Source organism: Saccopteryx leptura, chromosome 2 (genome assembly GCF_036850995.1).
Source record: "Saccopteryx leptura isolate mSacLep1 chromosome 2, mSacLep1_pri_phased_curated, whole genome shotgun sequence".
In the NCBI taxonomy this organism is placed as follows: Eukaryota; Metazoa; Chordata; class Mammalia; order Chiroptera; family Emballonuridae; genus Saccopteryx; species Saccopteryx leptura.
In genome coordinates this window covers 338,916,978-338,935,004 of record NC_089504.1, presented here as the reverse complement: position 1 = coordinate 338,935,004, position 18,027 = coordinate 338,916,978, and the positions used below count along the sequence as shown (strand labels likewise).

Below are 18,027 nucleotides of genomic sequence, written 5' to 3'. Positions count from 1 at the left end.
GTGGTCTCAGAGCCGTTATCACCTGCTGCTCTGTCATTAGTGTTCTTGTCTACCCTGAGAGAGGCTGCGGGAGCAGTTACAGAAGGCCTCCGAGAATGACCCCCTCCCCTCTCATTCTAACTCTGTCTCAACAGGAGATGTCACATCACATAAGCAAGTCTTCTCACACTGGCCCTCATTTCCTTTTGTGTGTATGTGAAAGGAAGGCTTGCAGTGGGATTTAGAAACTTTCTCCTGGTTCTAACAATGTACAGGTATTTCCTCAGTGCCCTCCCCTTTCCAATGCAGGCTTGTCAGTCTCTTTACAACAGAGAGCTCATCAACTGCATCTGAGTTCCCACAGCGGGCCTGGCTTACACATAGACACTCTATACGTCTAACCAACCAACATCTGAAAGGCTGACCCAAGGCATAGACCTGACCCTTTGGAGGCTTGAAGAAGCAGACCCACACAGTTAAGGACAGGCCAAAGAAGGACTAAATATTAGAAGACTGCTTAGTCCAAGCCCTCCTCCAGAGGGCCCTTCCAAGCCAAATGCAGGATCTCCAGTAGCGGTTCTTAAATGGGGGCAATTTTGCCGTCCAGAGGATATTGGGCAAGGTCTGTGGACACTGATGGCAGTCACAACCAGGAGAGATGGTGCTACTGGCATTTAATGGGTAGAGGCCTGGGATACTGAGCAAAATCTTACCATGCACAGGACAGCCCTCTGACCCCGACAAAGAATTATCCAGTCCCCAAATGTCACTGATGCTGTGGTTGAGAAACTCTGCTCTATATCAGGCACCTTCTGTCCTCCTATCTTTCTTTAATCCCATCTCCCCCTTCTCTTAGGATAAGCAACAGATTCCAAATGATACTACTGGGATCTAGGGGGCTTGTGGTATAATAACACACACACTCAGCCTTGCTTCCTTAATGCCAGTGGCCGGCCGAGGCCAGGCAGGTCCACATTGAATTCGGGCAGATGGTAGAGAAACTGAGGAGCCAGAGAGCGTTGGGCCATTCCTGTTTAATAGAGTCTTGCAATGGTGGATGAGCTAACAGGCAGGGGAAACTGCTTCTCAGGCAAATGAACAGCAAAAATGGCCCCTCACAGTGGCGGGCAGGCCATCCACAATCTGCCGCCCTGAGGACGAGCACCCGTGGCCTCACATAGACTGTGCACATGTGGGGCTGCCATGTGCTCATGCACCAGTCAGACAAAGTACAAGCAAGCAAGCCTAATAGCTGTCTCCCCAACATTCCACCCCTTTAGGGTTGCTTGCCTCACAATCTGCGTGACAGGTATCTCCCATTAGGGTCCCTGTGTGAAGAATGAGCTACATCACATAAACAGAAACGTACAGACTACAGCAACAGGACAAGTTATACAATAATTGCCAAGGTGCCCTTCACAATGTCTTCCTGAGCACTCTGCCCAGGGAGTTAGGGGGCCCACCTCTAGCCCCCTACCCAACAGTAAGTGGGAGGGGATGTATAGTCCAGGGCTGTGTTCACTGAAACTGCAAAGTGTCCTTGGTGCGTCTCTGCAACTGGATGAGAGCAGCTTCCAGTGCAGGAGGGCCTCCACAGGTGCCGCAGCCCCCATCAAGGCCTGTTGTAGTACTGTCCACAAGCAGCGTGTCCATCCAGCAAGGGAGCAGTGACCCCTCTGGTCGCAGCCCAAGAGTCCATTACACTGCTCAACGATCAGTCCATGATAGACAGCCCAGCTGTCTGTGCAAATCACCAAGGTAAAGGTCCATTACAGGCAACTGGGCATACAGCTCTTTATTGACGGACCTCAGCACCTTTTCATAAGCGCTCTGTGCATTGCCACGGCCCCATCCAAACCCCTCAGCAAGCTCACAGGGCTTGGCGGAGTCAAACATAGTCAAGGCCTGTGCTGCCTTGACAGTTTTCTTAGCTGCTGCTGGAAAAAAAGAAAGAAAGAAAGAAAGAAAGAAAGAAAGAAAGAAAGAAAGAAAGAAAGAAAGAAAGAAAGAAAGAAAGAAATAAAGAAAAGAAAGAAAGAAAGAAAGAAAGAAAGAAAGAAAGAAAGAAAGAAAGAAGAAAGAAAGAAAGAAAGAAGAAAGAAAGAAAGAAAGAAAGAAAGAAAGAAAGAAAGAAAGAAGAAAGAAAGAAAGAAAGAAAGAAAGAAAAGCATCTATTATCTTCTAAGGCCAACACCTGCTGTATATTAAACCAATTCCACATGGGGCCTCCGGCGCTCCTGTTAAGCGGTCTCTCGGGCTTCCTCCTATTCAAACTGGGAAAGCAGGTCTTGGGGAGACCCTTCTCTCCCACAGCTATTTCCATCATAATAATCTTGCAATCGTGCAACCCGAACGCCAGCCATTTTCTTGGCAGCTGCTGGGGCCACCTGCCTCCCTCAGTTTTTCAGCAGCTAGAACCTCTCCTCTGGCTTAAGCTGCTGCCAAAGCACTAACAGGATTTTATTAGACCTGCCATCTAATTTCTCCCTATCTGCCCCAGTCGCAATCAAATCTGCCTACATCTGTGTTTGGGTAAACTTTACAGGCCCATTTCTCTTGTTAGTCAGTGGGGGGGCGGGGAGTGTAGCACAGGCAGCAGCCCGCACAGCCTTATTTATTTATTTTTATTCAGTGAGAGGAGGGGAGGCGGAGACAGATTCCTGCGTGTGTGCCAACCAGGATCCACCTGGTAAGCCCACTAGGGGGTGATGCTCTGACCATCTGGAGTGTTGCTCTGTTGCTCAGCAACCAAGCTCTTCTTACATGGCCTGAGGTGGAGGCCATGGAGCCATCCTTAGTGCCTGGAGCCAACTCACTCCAATTGAGCCATGGCTGCAGGAGGGGAAGAGAGAGAGAGAGAGAGAGAGAGAAAAAGAGAGAGAGAGAGAGAAAGAGAGAGAGAGAGAAGTGAGGGGGGCAAGAGAAGCAAATGGGCACATCTCCTGTGTGCCCTGACCAGGAATCGAACCTGGGACATCCACACGCAGGGCTGACACTCTACCACTGAGCCAACCAGCCAGGGCCCATACAGCCTTATGATTCCGTGATGTCTCCAGCTCCCCCAAATCTGCTACCATCTGTGTAACCATGTTGATGGGCTACCCCACATAGGGTCTCAAGATAGCCACTAGTGACCCAAAAAGGGCTGACGGGGCGCTACAGGGAATAAGGTCCCTCATCCGTACTGTAAACACTTCCTCATCTCGCCCATGGGACCTCGGGTTGAAAGCAGCATTCCTCATACCCTGTTCCTGGTGGACTTGCTATAGTTCTGTATATGTCTGCCATCACCTCACTGCCCCCTGCAAGACTCCAGCATTCTGCCAGACTGTACGAATGGCAGCCATCACCCATTCTAATAGGTCTAATAGGGTGTGGTTTCCTGGGTTGTCAGGGCAGTCCTGAAGATGCTTCCTCAAGGAGGAGTGTGTGGTAATGGCAGCCAATTTCTCCATCTCTGTTCTGGAGAGCATGATGCCATCCACCCCTATGTCCTACAGCACAGCAACCAGGCTGCTAGGGGCTTGGTGGGTTTCTGCCTGAACTGCACCCCCAACTCCATCAGCTCTGCTGGGTGAAGGACCAGACCACAGAGTGCTCCACCACCTGTGGAGGGGGCTGTGCTGCCCCTGAGGCACTCTCGGCTGTTCAGTTTTTACCTTCTGGGTGACCACCAGCCAGGTTCTGAGTCTGTGGACGGCAGTTTCATCCCGTTTCCTCCTTAGAAGAGTTGGAAATGACCACAACCACTGACTCAGAGCCTCTCCACCGGCACGGATGCAGCTCCTTCTTCAGCAACCGCTCTGGCTCCTGTGGCTGCCAGTTCTCAGCTTGAAGCTTAAGCTCAAGCTCTCGAACCCGCAGTTGTTTCTCCAACAACTGTCACTGCCAACGTTCAGCTTCCAGGGCAAACTGCAGCGCATGAAAGCAGTCAGCCTCCTCCTCCAACAGCTGTTGCAGTTCCTGCCTTCGTCGGCACTCGGTCTACGGCTCATCCCGGAGGTCTCAAACTCGGCAGTCTCTTGCACAGCACAGAGCTCTCAATTTCTTCTCGCAGGGCTATGAGAAACATCCAGCCCATGGCCCCCAAAAGAACAGCCACAAGGAACCATATGCTGGAGAACAATGACCACTCCTCTATCCCAACCTTCAAGGGTGTTGGCAGCTTCATGCTGATCTGATCTGAATCCCGCCCACTACGCCAGAGGCAATGCCGGTGGCCAAGGCCAGGCAGGTCCAAACTGGATTCGGGCAGACGGTAGAGTAACTGAGGAGCCAGAGAGTGTTGGGCCATTCCTGTTTAATAGAGTCTTGCAACAGGTGGACGAGCAAACACTCAGGAGAACACCGCTTCTCAGGCAAATGAAGAGCAAATACGGCACCTCATAGTGGTGGGCAGGCAAGCCGCAATCCGCCACCCTGAGGGCAAGCACCCGTAGCCTTATATAGACTATACACATGTGGAACTGCCATGTGCTCATGCACTAACCAGGGGTCCCCAAACTTTTTACACAGGGAGCCAGTTCACTGTCCCTCAGACTGTTGGAGGGCCGCCACATACAATGCTCCTCTCACTGACCACCAATGAAAGAGGTGCCCCTTCCAGAAGTGCGGTGGGGGCCGGATAAATGGCCTCAGGGGGCCATATGCGGCCTGCAGGCCATAGTTTGGGGACGCCTGCATCCAACAAAGTACAAGCGACAGAAGCATATTTAACGGCGGGTGCACTGGGCATGCGCCCTGGGTCCTGACTTCTGAAGGGCCCCGCAAAACCCTACCTTTACACTTTTTTTCTAATGACACCAAGTTTAAGGGGCCCAATATTTTCTTCTGCGCCTGGGGCCTCAACCGACCTTAATCCTCCTCTGACAAGCAAGCAAACCTAACACAGCTGTTTTCCCAACACTTCCTCATCGCAAAGAAGTAAAATGTAAAATCAAGCCTTAGCATATCTTCCACAGAATCCCCTTACTCTCTTCCCCATAGCTTCTTTGTGAAGGGGAAGATGTTCCCAATTTTGTATTCTACAATTTGTATGCTACAGGGTGAGGCTGGTGGGCAGGAAGAAGGAATAGGGGTATCTTCCTCCTTTAGGTAAGTTTCTTCCTCCTTTAGGTAAGTTCTAAGTGCACAGCACCGTTTCATGAAAACCTGATCTAGGCAACTCTTCAAAGTGTAGAACAAACTAAGTGGTGAATCCTCCCTCCCCCACAAGAAAAGAGGAGGGCATTTAAGAATCAATTTACAGATTGCCAGTCAACAGATACAAGAAAGAGAGACACCAAGAGCTCAGGTGTTCAGGGTTGCTGCCAACAGAATGCAAGCCAAGGGGAGAAGACAGCAGCCGTCTGCAGATCCAGTTAACGGAAGCTGTTTGCACACTGCTCTTCAGGAACTCAATGTGCGAAGAAGGACTCCTGGGTCAGAGCAAGTTGAAGTCGAGAACACACCCAGGGCCAGGAACTTGATACCTGTCTTGGCCATTCTAAAGTTCCACAAAGAGAGCCCCAACTCATTTGCTTTAGGATTTCCGCCCCGTAACCAAAATAGACCTCCTTAACTTTCTCCTCTTCTTCCCAAAGGCTGAGCTGGCCCACTCATACTTCCTTTTGGCTAGAATCTGTTTTAATCTTCCCAGTGGATCTTTGGCCACATAAACAAATGAAGGACATGTGGGAGGTGTAATCCTTACGCTTCTAGCTCACAGCCCTGGCTGCAGGCAAGTGTGTGCCCTGAAGAGGTTTAGAGGGAGAGCTGGAATGCACTCTTTCTAAATAAAATGAGCGATTAGCGGTGGCACCTGCAAGAAAGGCACGCTTTCAGAATCCCAGAGGCGGAGTCAGTGCGGAGGGGAAAGCAGGCTTCAGCTACACTCCTGAAAGGGGGGGTGTGAGGTGGGAAACTTGAAAGCCAAAGCTTTCTCCTGGGAAAGAGAGAGCATCCACTTTGATGTCATGGCCGTCAGTTTCCCAGGCGACACTCACCTGGGAAGTGATTCTTCTCCTGTGTCTAACTCCACAAGTTTTTATCACACTGGTTCTTAGCAGCAAGGAATTCCGAAGGACTGGGAGCAGAATCCTGGAAGCTGTACTTTTCTAAAGCAGCCCCGGGTGAATCCAACGACCAGCCAGATTTGGGATTTCATTGGTCCGTAAACCCTTCCCAAAGCAACTATGCAAGAATTGGGGTTGGGGGTGGCAGGAACAGCTCTTCGTGACATTGCACTTATGCCCCGCATGCTTGTATTTGCATTGGGAAAGAAATGTATCTCCTGAAAGGCAAGAATATACCTGGTTGTGCAATTGCAATGAGGAACTCAGGTAACAAAACACGAATAGGAAAGCCAGGAAGTCACCATACCTTCTAGAATGAATGCTGCGAAATTGTAGATAGAGAGGCCATGAACTCCCTGTAATGAGTCTATCAGCTCAGCCTCATGGAAGTGACTGACCAGTCTGGCATGAACAACAGATAAGAAGACACTAGAGAACCAGGGTGTCAAAAGAAGAGAAGAACCAGACTGGAACTGACACCCTTTCCTCCCCCCATCTAATTATGAGCCTATCAAAGCCCAGGCTGGGGGACAGGTGAATCATAGTAGTATTGTCACCTTACACTGATTGAGCCCTATGTTCCAGACCCCATCCTAAGTGCTAGACATACTTGACCTCATTTAATTATCATAGCAACATTATAAGGGAGGATGTTAGTATTACTCTCACTTTACAGAAGAGAAAACTGCGTCTTCAGTGACTTGCCCCGACCACACACCATGCATACAGGTCAGAACCAGCCCCTGAACCTTTGCTTCCAACCCCACACTCTACCACCTTGCAAACCTGAACACCAGAGCCTAGCTATCCCTGCAGTTACACACACATGCTCTACACATTTGATAACAACAGCAGAAGCTACACTGCAGCTTTAGCAGAAGCTAAACTGAACGCTTCTATGAAAGAAAATGTGGTTCCCTGTTGCCTGGTAGTCAAAGCCAGGTCCCATCCACCAGCCCACTCCTACTCTCATCTCATTAGCTCCAATGCTCATCATTTCGCTATTGAAAAATGGCATATATGCACAGAGCATATATTTCTATGATGAAGTGAACTGGAAATTTTAATGCAAAGAAATACATACAGCCCTGGCCGGTTGGCTCAGTGGTAGAGCGTCGGCCTGGCGTGCAGGAGTCCTGGGTTCGATTCCCGGCCAGGGCACACAGGAGAAGCGCCAATCTGCTTCTCCACCCCTCCCCCCTCTCCTTCCTCTCTGTCTCTCTCTTCCCCTCCCACAGCCAAGGCTCCATTGGAGCAAAGTTGGCCCGGGCACTGAGGATGGCTCTGTGGCCTCTGCCTCAGGCGCTAGAGTGGCTCTGGTTGCAACAGAGCAATGCCCCGGATGGGCAGAGCATCGCCCCCTGGTGGGCATGCCGGGTGGATCCCAGTTGGGCGCATGCGGGAGTCTGTCTGACTGCCTCCCCGTTTCCAACTTCAGAAAAATACAAAAAAAAAAAAAATACATACAAACTGGCAGGTATCTTCAAGGTTCCTTGGGATGGCACACTTCACTGGACTGGGGCAACGGGAAGGGTCAGGCCAGGAGGGAACTGATGTCAAGAGGATGCTGGAGAGAGAGCATTTGGGGCAGCGGCAGAAGAACAGATACAGTACAGCGGTGGGAGTGGCCTGGCCAGATGGCATTCACGGATTCAAAAATATTCAGTAAATTTTGATCCCTTGCTAAGTACAGAGCCCACGGCTATGCACAGAAACAGTGATAAATTCCCCATAGGAATTACCAGTCACACAGAGGGAAATCATAGGGTGATCAGAAGACCCATAGGCAGATATTAGAAATCTTAGTCTGCTCCAAAGAACATGCAGTAAATTATTACCTGATAATAATTTCTCTATCCTAGAAACACAGGAAGAAATTTCACTAATCGCAATTCTGGCATGCACTTATTGAGTGCTTACTACCTGTCTTGAATTATATGAAGCATTTTATAGTCATCATTTCATGGTTTTAATACTTGGAGATGGATTTTATCTTCTCTTGCATAAAGATAAGGAAACTGAGGCTTATTATACAGAAGGACAAATTTGTTCAAGCTCACACAGGGAGTAAGTTGCAGAGCTAGGAATTAAACTCTGGTGTGCCTGACACCATAATTCCCATCGATGGATCTCCAAGTTAGGCCCCCTTCCCACCTGCAGCGCCATCTCCTGGGCTACTTATTATTAAAATAAAGATCCCCAAGCCCCTGGTCCAGGCCCCTAAAATTTGGGTGCCACTGTACCACCACTGCCTCCCAAGTATTGAAAAATGTGACTCTGAACTGAATCCTCTTCAGAAGAGCTAACTAGAGACTTGGAAAGGATGGGAACACTAGGAGAAAGTGACGGTGTGACGTGGCGAAGAGATAAGCAGAGTCAGACACAGACCTTAGAAATGGAGAAGGCAGACTTCAAAGGGATCAGAGAAAACACAGCCTTCTGTGGAGAGCAACTCTAGAAGGCAGGCCAAGTCAAGAACAACAGGAGGCTCTTCCTTAACTGGCTATGACCTTGGCTCCCCTCCTGGATTACAATTCACTTGAACCTGGTCCTATCTCGGTGGAACATCAGACCCAGAGGCCACACCAAGCTCACAAATAGGGATAATGAGTAACAAGAGCAGAAGATGGGGCAGTTGGGAGCTGGTTGGCATACAGGGCATGGAGTGCATCTGGGCAGTGGTTCAGGAGTACAGCTGAGTGAAAGGGAGTTGGAATCTGCTTTTATGTAGAGACATCTGCAGGGGTGGCCTAACAAATCAAATGGCCTGGGGCCAGTTCAGGCATCATAGCCCATTGTAGACAGGATTAGGCCTCAGGTGGGAGATTGGATTACATGGCCTCTGAGGTCTAGAGTCTCTGGATTCTACTTTTAAATCATCAAAACTTTCCCCCTCTGTCATCTCTTTAGGGTTGGGTTGTGAGAATTTGGATAGACATACAGCTCATATTATTTCTACCTCTAGATAGTCTGAAGAATTAATCCAGTCAACTGGAAAAAGTCAGATGGTCACACTGTGCATTTTATTTTATTTATTTATTTATTTATTTATTTATTTATTTATTTTATTTTATTTTTTTACAGAGACAGAGAGTCAGAGAGAGGGATAGATAGGGACAGACAGGAATGGAGAGAGATGAGAAGCATCAATCATTAGTTTTTTGTTGCGACACCTTAGTTGTTCATTGATTGCTTTCTTATATGTGCCTTGACTGCAGGCCTTCAGCAGACTGAGTAATCCTTTGCTCAAGCCAGCGCCCTTGGATCCAAGCTGGTGAGCTTTGCTCAAACCAGATGATCCCGCACTCAAGATGGCGACCTCAGGGTCTCGAACCTGGGTCCTCTGTATCCCAGTCTGACGCTCTATCCACTGCGCCACCGCCCGGTCAGGCACACTGTGCATTTTAATGTTGCCTTATTTCATGATCTTAACTCTGAAAGATGGTTGCTGCTCACCAGTTGAGAAACTCTGGGAGAGCGTCAGGATTAGAGGGGATTTGGGAGGCAGATTAGACAATGTCACCTTGAGTAGGATGTCCCATCCTTCCTGGAATGTCAGTCCTGTGGCTACTAACCCAAGATTAATGGTGGATGATACTACACTAACTACTTGCTGCTTTGTCAGGTGAGAGAAAGGAAGGAATTAAAATTTTTCTCAGTCCCAGCAACATCTTCTTTAACATTTACTCCAAGCTTTTAGAAGAGAAATGGGGAGAAGGCTATCAGCCTCCTACTTAGGATTGGGATGGAGCCCTGGCCGGTTGGCTCAGTGGTGGAGCATCGGCCTGGCATGCAGGGGTCCCGGGTTCGATTCCCGGCCAGGGCACACAGGAGAGGCGCCCATCTGCTTCTCCACCCCTCCCCCTCTCCTTCCTCTCTGTCTCTTCCCCTCCTGCAGCCAAGGCTCCATTGGAGCAAAGATGGCCCGGGCGCTGGAGATGGCTCCTTGGCCTCTGCCCCAGGCACTAGAGTGGCTCTGGTCCCCGCAGAGTGACGCCCTGGAGGGGCAGAACATTGTCCCCTGGTGGGCAGAGCGTCGCCCCCTGGTGGGCGTGCCGGGTGGATCCCGGTGGGGCGCATGCGGGAGTCTGTCTGACTGTCTCTCCCCGTTTCTAGCTTCAGAAAAATACACACACACACACACACACACACACACACACACACACACACACACACAAGGATCGGGATGGAGAAGTCCTGGGGTTACCCAGAGAAGATCTCGGGTGCTGTCCTCCCTACTTCTCTTTCCCCCCACCCCCACCCCCGCACACTGTCTCACAAACAGAGGTCCACATCGGTTAGTGGAGACTACCCACTACCCAAATCAGAAGTCTTCGGTTCTGGTCTTAGCTCTACCAGCGCCTCGCTCTGACCTGGTCAAAGTCAGCTGCTCTTCCTGAGACTCAGTTTCCCCGTCTGCAAACCAAGGACACAGAACTCCTTCCAACACAATCAGGCTGAGTACAGAGGAAGTTGAGTGACGCCTCCTGAAGAACGGGAGGAGCTGGGAGAAAAGGGAGAGAAGGGGCTGCCATCTCCAGGGTCTTGGGGCAGCAGGTGGACAGTAACGTATTGTAAGGTTCCTTAGAATCTTGCTACTCAAAGTGTGTTCTGCAAACCACCAGCAGCAGCCTCACTTAGGGATCTGGTCAAAATGCAGATTTTGAGTCACTAGGTCTGGGGCGGGGCCTGAGACTCTGTATTTCTAACACATTTCTGAGTGATTCTTATATACTTTAGAGACGCCCTGCCCTGTCCTGATAGCTTGGTGGTTTAGCATTGTCCCAAAGTGCAGAGGTTGCTGGTTTGATCCCAGGTTGAATCACATACAGGAACAGCTCGAAGATCCTGTCGCTCTCTCCCTTCTTCTCTCGCTGAAATCAATTAAGAAAAAAAAAAAGATGTTCTGCCTTTTTTTTTTTAACATTTTTAAAAAGACTTTATTCATTTTAGAGAGAAGAGAGAAGTGGGGGGAGGAGCAAGAAGCATCAACTCCCATATGTGCCTTGACCAGGCAAGCCTGGGGTTTCGAACTGGCGACCTCAGAGTTCCAGGTCAACACTATGTTCTGCCTTAAGACACCACCAATCCATGATTTATGTGTCTTTCTGTTTTCTCTTTCATGAGTTCCTATCACCCTTCCAAATTTTCTAGCTCTAGGACTATTTCCAATGGCTAGAATAGTTTGAGGTTTAGTGGCTTTCTGGCTTGGGCCTTGGAGAAATGCACCATGCTCCTTGAAATATAATATTACATCTCTGCATACCCATTGAGTAATAAATTAACCCACTGATTAATTCACCTATTATATTCAAGAGATACTGAAGGGGCAGGAGGGACAGCTTGAGGATTTGAAATAAAAATATGAGTAGGGCCTGACCAGGCAGTGGCGCAGTGGATAGAGCATTGGACTGGGATGTGGAAGGACCCAGGTTCGAGACCCTGAGGTCGCTCAGCTTGAGCGCGGGCTCATCTGGTTTGAGCAAAAGCTAACCAGCTTGGACCCAAGGTCGCTGGCTCGAGCAAGGGGTTACTTGGTCTGCTGAAGGCTCGTGGTCAAGGCACATATGAGAAAGCAATCAATGAACAACTAAGAAGTCGCAACGCGCAACGAAAAACTAATGATTGATGCTTCTCATCTGTCTCCATTCCTGTCTGTCTGTCCCTGTCTATCCCTCACTCTGACTCTCTCTCTGTCTCTGTAAAAAAAAAAAAAAAAAAAAAAAAAAAAAAAATATATATATATATATATATATATATATATATATATATATATATATATGAGTAGGGCATGGCCCTGTCCTAGAGAATTTAGGGACACGCCTAGACAGCCAACTCCAATTCTGTGATAAGTACTTATGTAATTAGCAAAGAGGATACATTCCAGAGACTTGTTTACAGTCAGAAGCTATGTTGTCACAGGCAGGAAAAATTCCGGAGGCAGTCCCAGGCTGTGTCCGCCTCCACCATCTGATTCTCTTCCCTGTGGACTTAAATCTGTGGCTCCTCTGACCACAGAGGGTGTGATCCTGGGACAGTCCCTATCTGGTGTCTCACAGGATACTGACCATGATGACTTGCTTAAATTCTTCTTCACTCAATGATGAGGACCTATGGTGTGAAGCATGCTGGGAAAGAAAAATGAGAGCAAATATTTTCAGTGTAAAATTCAGAATTGCTTTTTTTTTAAATTTTATTTTTTTACAGAGACAGAGAGAGAGTCAGAGTGAGGGATAGACAGGGACAGACAGACAGGAACAGAGAGATGAGAAGCATCAATCATTCATTTTTCGTTGCGCATTGCGACACCCTAGTTGTTCACTGATTGCTTTCTCATATGTGCCTTGACCATGGGCCTTCAGCAGACCGAGTAACCCCTTGCTCGAGCCAGTGACCTTGGGTCCAAGCTGGTGAGCTTTGTTCAAACCAAATGAGCCCGCGCTCAAGCTGGCAATCTCGGGGTCTCGAACCTGGGTCTTCTGCATCCCAGTCTGATGCTCTATCCACTGCGCCACCACTTGGTCAGGCCAGAATTGCTTTTTATGGATAAACCAGAGCAGATTCTCCTCCGCATGCTGTTCACTGTGGAAGGGGTTTCTGAACCATAGCTTCTGTTCAGTGTAACCATCGAGTGTGCAGGCTTGGGCCCAGAAGAGAAGTAACCACAGTCCTGAGACCTGATTCCAGGGGCAGGAGATGAGAATGAGATAAACGCTGCGCAAAGACTGATTTGAGTGCAGAAAATCAACCTAGGGGGTGGACTTACAACCTCACATTACATAAGCTCTAGATTCCGAGACCATTCCATAGTCATTTCCCAAGCTAGCATTTACTGAAAGCTGCACAGCCTAGGCTCTGAGCTCCTAGGTGCCAGAGTTACATCCAGGAACAAAACAGACACAGCTTCCAGTGCTCAGAGCCCTCACAGCCTAATGAAAGATGGACAGTAGGCTTGGGTGTGTGCAGTGTCATAACAGGAATGACACTTCCAGGGTGCTGTGGGGGCACAGAGGAAGGACAGCTAACCCTGACTTAAGAGATCACGGAAGCCTTCTTGGAGGAAGTGATGTTGAGGCTGAGAGCTAAGGGATGAGCAGAAGTCAGCTAGGCCACAGGGGTGAAAGGTGACAACAGGAAAGAATTTCAGGCACAGAAGAGGATGTATCCTCTCTGGGACATATGGCCACATTTGACAACTATGGCAAACATGACATCATTTTTGTTTTTATGGTTATCTGGTCAGTGTTATCATCTCCCAGCACAGAAATGGCAGCCAGAGCTAACAGATATTCTGTATCAAAGTTCTCAAAGTGTGTCTTGGTTTTTTAGTTTAGGTCTGTAAACCTCCGATGTGACTTTCATTTTTAAGTACTGATTTCTTTAAACTTTTTTTGGTTTTGAATAGTTTTAGATAATTATTTGATTTTCAACTTGATATTTTGAAATAATTTCAAACTTACAAAAAAGTTTCAAAAATAGTGTAGTAAAAGTTCCCATACATTCTTTAACTCTATTTATCAATTGTTTACATTTTGCTACATTTGCTTTATCCACTTAGATCTATCTACCTATATATATCTAGCACATTATTATTATTATCTTTGCCAAATAATTTGAGACATCATCCCTTCACAGCTAAATACTTTCGAGTAACTCCTAAGAACAAAGACATTCTCTTACGGGACCACAGTACGATGATCAAATTCAGGAAAACTAACAGTAATACTGACTCAACTACTACCTAATACACACTCTGTATTCACATTTCACCAATTGCCCCAATAATGTCCTTCATATTTTTCTAGTTTGAGATCCAGTCTAGGTCACACATTGCTTTTTAGTGGTGGTGTCTCTTTGGGGTCCTTGAACCTGGACCTTTCTTTGTCTTTCATGCCATTGGTATTTTTGGAGGCTGCAGATTGCTTGTTTTGTAGAATGCCCCTTACTGTGGGTTTATTTGATGTTATTTCATGATTAGATTCAGCTGATACACTTTTAGCCGGTGAGTGATGTTATGTCTTCTTTAGGAGATCATATCACTCATCACATCAACTCAAGACATCAGTATATCTCGTTATTGATGTTAACTTTTATTTTTATTTTTGGTATATTTAAACTGTAACACAAATGTACGTATCCAAATGCATGGAGATTCAAATTTTATCACAAAGGAGATTAATGGGCTAATCTGCTCTACATTACCTTCTTTGAATTTAGACTTCAATGTTTAGTTCTCCTGCCATCTCTACATATATCGAAACGTGTTGTGTAAATGGGTCATATTGATTAGTAAGATTGTAGCTCTATTTTGGCGTTTAAAAAGGCTGAATGTAAAATTGTTTGAGGAACAAATTACTGCTTACCCATGAAAAAGAATTTTCTTAATTCTGTACAACTAAAACAACGTACAGAAGAAAATTGGAATCCTAAGGCTGATTGATGTAAGGTGACAATGAGCCTTGTTGGACAGGGGCTTTTGATGATCTGGGTTCATCAAAAGAGGCTCATTTATCTTAAAGCCCTATTTTAGGCCCTGGCCGGTTGGCTCAGCGGTAGAGTGTTGGCCTGGCATGTGGGGGACCCGGGTTCGATTCCCGGCAAGGGCACATAGGAGAAGCTCCCATTCCCGGCAAGGGCACATAGGAGAAGCGCCCATTTGCTTCTCCACCCCCCCCCTCCTTCCTCTCTGTCTCTCTCTTCCCTTCCTGCGGCCAAGGCTCCATTGGAGCAAAGATGGCCCGGGCGCTGGGGATGTCTCCTTGGCCTCTGCCTCAGGCGCTGGAGTGGCTCTGGTCGCGGCAGAGCGACGCCCCGGAGGGGCAGAGCATCGCCCCCTGGTGGGCAGAGCTTCGCCCCTGGTGGGCGTGCCGGGTGGATCACGGTCGGGCGCATGCGGGAGTCTGTCTGACTGTCTCTCCCCGTTTCCAGCTTCAGAAAAATACAAAAAAAAAAAAGCCCTATTTTATATTAATTTCAGCTTATAAAATACCCTTTGCATATGTTCTGTATATGTTACAGATGTTGGGCTCCTGTATGAACTATTGAGTGAAACATATTTCAATCAATAGCTCCCTTGCTTTGGCCATTTGAAAACCTAGCTGCATAGCACTATAAATCATACCTGCTGTATAATCTCTTTTGTTCTAGTCACCCTGTTGACAATTGGTATTAGGGTTCAAGAAATACACATACATCCATTTACTAATGGGTCATTGAGTGCGGTTCCTGGTTGCTCCAAATTGTACCAAAATAGAGATTAGTCTTGCTTTTCTTTTTGAAGTTCAGTTCTATTTATGTTAAAACATACTAACACAAACATTTTATGTATACTGTATACCATACTCTACTCAATCACCTGTTTAGCCACAGATTGACCCACATGAATGACCCAACTTAAAAGACAGTTCTACCTTGGACAGTGTATAACCCAGAGGTCTTATTCCACAAATGAGGACACTGAGATCCACAGAGGTGTCCTCTGAAGAAGGAGCGCTGCTGATGGTAGTCAGACCGCTGCTCTGCTTGTGCAAGGGGGTGGGGCGGCTTGTTGATGGCAGAGGCGCTCTCTCCAGAGGCAATCAAGCTGCCTCCCGCTCTGTCTTGGCCAGAGTGGGCTGTTGGTAGAGTGGGCTGTTGGTAGCAGAAGCAGGTCTTGAGCAGGGTACTTCAGGCTGGCTTACTCATCTCAAATACAACTATAGAATTGGAGCCCATCAGAGTCTTTGGGGGCTTCTAGATTTCCTAGTAGATTTTGGAATAGAAGATGGTCCTACTGGAAACACAAGGCAGAAGAGGAGCTGCCTGAGAAAGTCATTTATAATATATTTTCATTGGGAAAATGCAGTCTACATTCCAAAAGAATTTTTCAAGTTCAACCAATGTAGCTACAAATATTCCAATCCATTGAACCATTGTGGACTTCATATCTACATGTGCAAGTCAGTACACTAGCTACTTGGCAAGTGCCAAGGGGAATATTGGAAGTTTACAGCATGGCCCCATGCTCAGGAAGTCTGCAATAATCCCAGGGAGAAGATCCATACATATATTAAAAACATAATAACAGCCTGACCAGGCAGTGGCACAGTGGATAGAGCATCGGACTGGGATGTCAAAGACCCAGGTTCAAGACTCTGAGGTCACCAGCTTGAGCGTGGGCTCATCTGGTTTGAGCAAAAGCTCACCAGCTTGGACCCAAGGTTGCTGGCTCAAGCAAGGGGTTATTCGGTCTGCTGAAGGCCCACAGTCAAGGCACATATGAGAAAGCAATCAATGAACAACTAAGGTGTCACAATGCGCAATGAAAAACTAATGATTGATGCTTCTCATCTCTCTGTTCCTGTCTGTCTGTCCCTGTCTATCCCTCTCTCTGACTCTCGCTGTCTCTAAAAACAAAACAAAACAACAACAAAAACCCCGCGTAATAACAACATAAGGAGATGTTTGATGACATGCTCAGATGAGTGGAAGAGAAAAATGGATTATGGAACATTGGAAAAGGAAAGCAGCAAATGCTGGGGTTCATAAGTCAAATGACCTGGGTGAAAATGCAGCTTCCCCACTTCTTAGCCATGTTCTCTAAGGCGCTTAGAAGCTCTAGTTATTTCGATTGTCACCAATATGTTAGCTATTATTATTTTCTCAGCCTGATCGTGAGACATCATTTCAAGGATGGAGAGCATATGAGCAGAGGAGCAGGAGTGGGCTTCGCGGCTGGGTGACAGAATCACAATGAATTATCCTCACGAAAAGCTCCGCAAACGACTTTTGTAACCTTTTTGGCATTTACCAAGTAGGGCGGGAGGCGGCCACCCTGGAGACCTGAATTCCACCCACCTTCCTACGTCTACACTGGTCGGCACCGCCCTCCCGAGATCCCAGTAGCGGTCCCCAGAGGGCGCTGCCGCCCCGCCGCCGAGCCCGGCCTGGCGCGCGTCCCCGCCGCCCACCCCGCGCGAGCGCGCCGCCCAGGTGAGGAGGCGGGGGCCTGCGCCGCCGCGGGGCGGGCTCCTCAGCGAGTGGGGCGGGGCCAGGCGGAGCCCGAGAGGCCGGGCCGGGCCAGGGGGCGGGGCGCGGGGCAGGCGGCCCAGACCAAGGCCAGAGGCGGGACCAGCCGCCGCCGTCTCCGTCTCGGTGTCCCGTCCCCCACAGCGCCAGGCTGCCGCCGCGGGAGAAGCGGAAACTGCCGGGTGCGCCCGCCGAGCCAGAGCGCGCCGAGGAAGAGCGGGGCGGCCTCTGTCCGGCCCAGACCCGCCGAGCGGACTCCCGCGCCCTTTCCCCCGCCGCCCCCAGCCCGCGGCCCCGCCCCGGCCCCGCCCGAGCTCGCCGTGCACCCCCGGCCCGGCCCCCGCGGCCCCAGCGCGCCCACCTGAGCCAGTCAGCGCCCACCTGAGCCCGTATCCGGCGCCATGGCGGAGCAGGAGAGCCTGGAGTACGGCAAGGCGGACTTCGTGCTGATGGACACCGTCTCCATGCCCGAGTTCATGGCCAACCTCCGACTCAGGTGAGGGTGGAGCGGCGGAGCGCAGCGGCGCGAGCCTGCGCTTCCCCGGGAGGGGGCGCCCCTGCGGTGCGGCGGGCTTGGGGGTGCGGGGCGCGCCGAGCTCGGGGGATGGAGTGCCACCGGGATGGGGTATCCCGGGCTCTCTTCCGAGAAAGGACGCCCCGGGGCGTGTAAGGGGCGTGCCGAGCGCTTTCCTGAGAGGGGGGATCCGTGGGTGCTGTGCGGGCGCAGGTGTGGGTGCAGGGGAGGTGTCAGAGGTGTGCGGAGATGGAGGCAGCGCTTGGGGCTGAGCAGGCTAGTGCGCTAACCCAGGTAAGAGATGTGGGCGGACCGGGACCGGGTGACCTCATGGAAACAAAAGTAAAGGACTATAACTTCGAGGAGAGTCGTAGTGGCCCAGAAGTCCTGGGAAGACTAGAGGGTTGTTTAGGAGTGAGCCTAGGGTCTCATCCTAGCGGTTTCACGCTTCCTTCTTTTTCTTTTCTCTTCCTT

The 18,027-nt window shown here is 49.1% G+C and overlaps 1 protein-coding gene across 3 annotated transcripts in view; it reads left to right on the top strand.

The window, feature by feature from the left end:
* Nucleotides 1-15,660: 15,660 nt before the first annotated feature.
* MYO1D (myosin ID) overlaps nt 15,661-18,027 on the top strand; it is a 372,921-nt gene continuing 370,554 nt past the window's right edge. The window contains exons 1-2 of one of the 3 annotated variants that reach the window (XM_066363819.1): nt 15,661-15,798; nt 17,414-17,535. In XM_066363819.1, coding sequence (XP_066219916.1) covers nt 15,796-15,798; nt 17,414-17,535 — 125 coding nt within the window. In that variant the 5' untranslated portion in view covers nt 15,661-15,795. Of the gene's footprint in view, nt 15,799-17,110; nt 17,536-17,830; nt 17,848-18,027 lie in introns of those variants that run through there. The other 2 variants (XM_066363820.1, XM_066363821.1) reach the window with 2 other exon arrangements.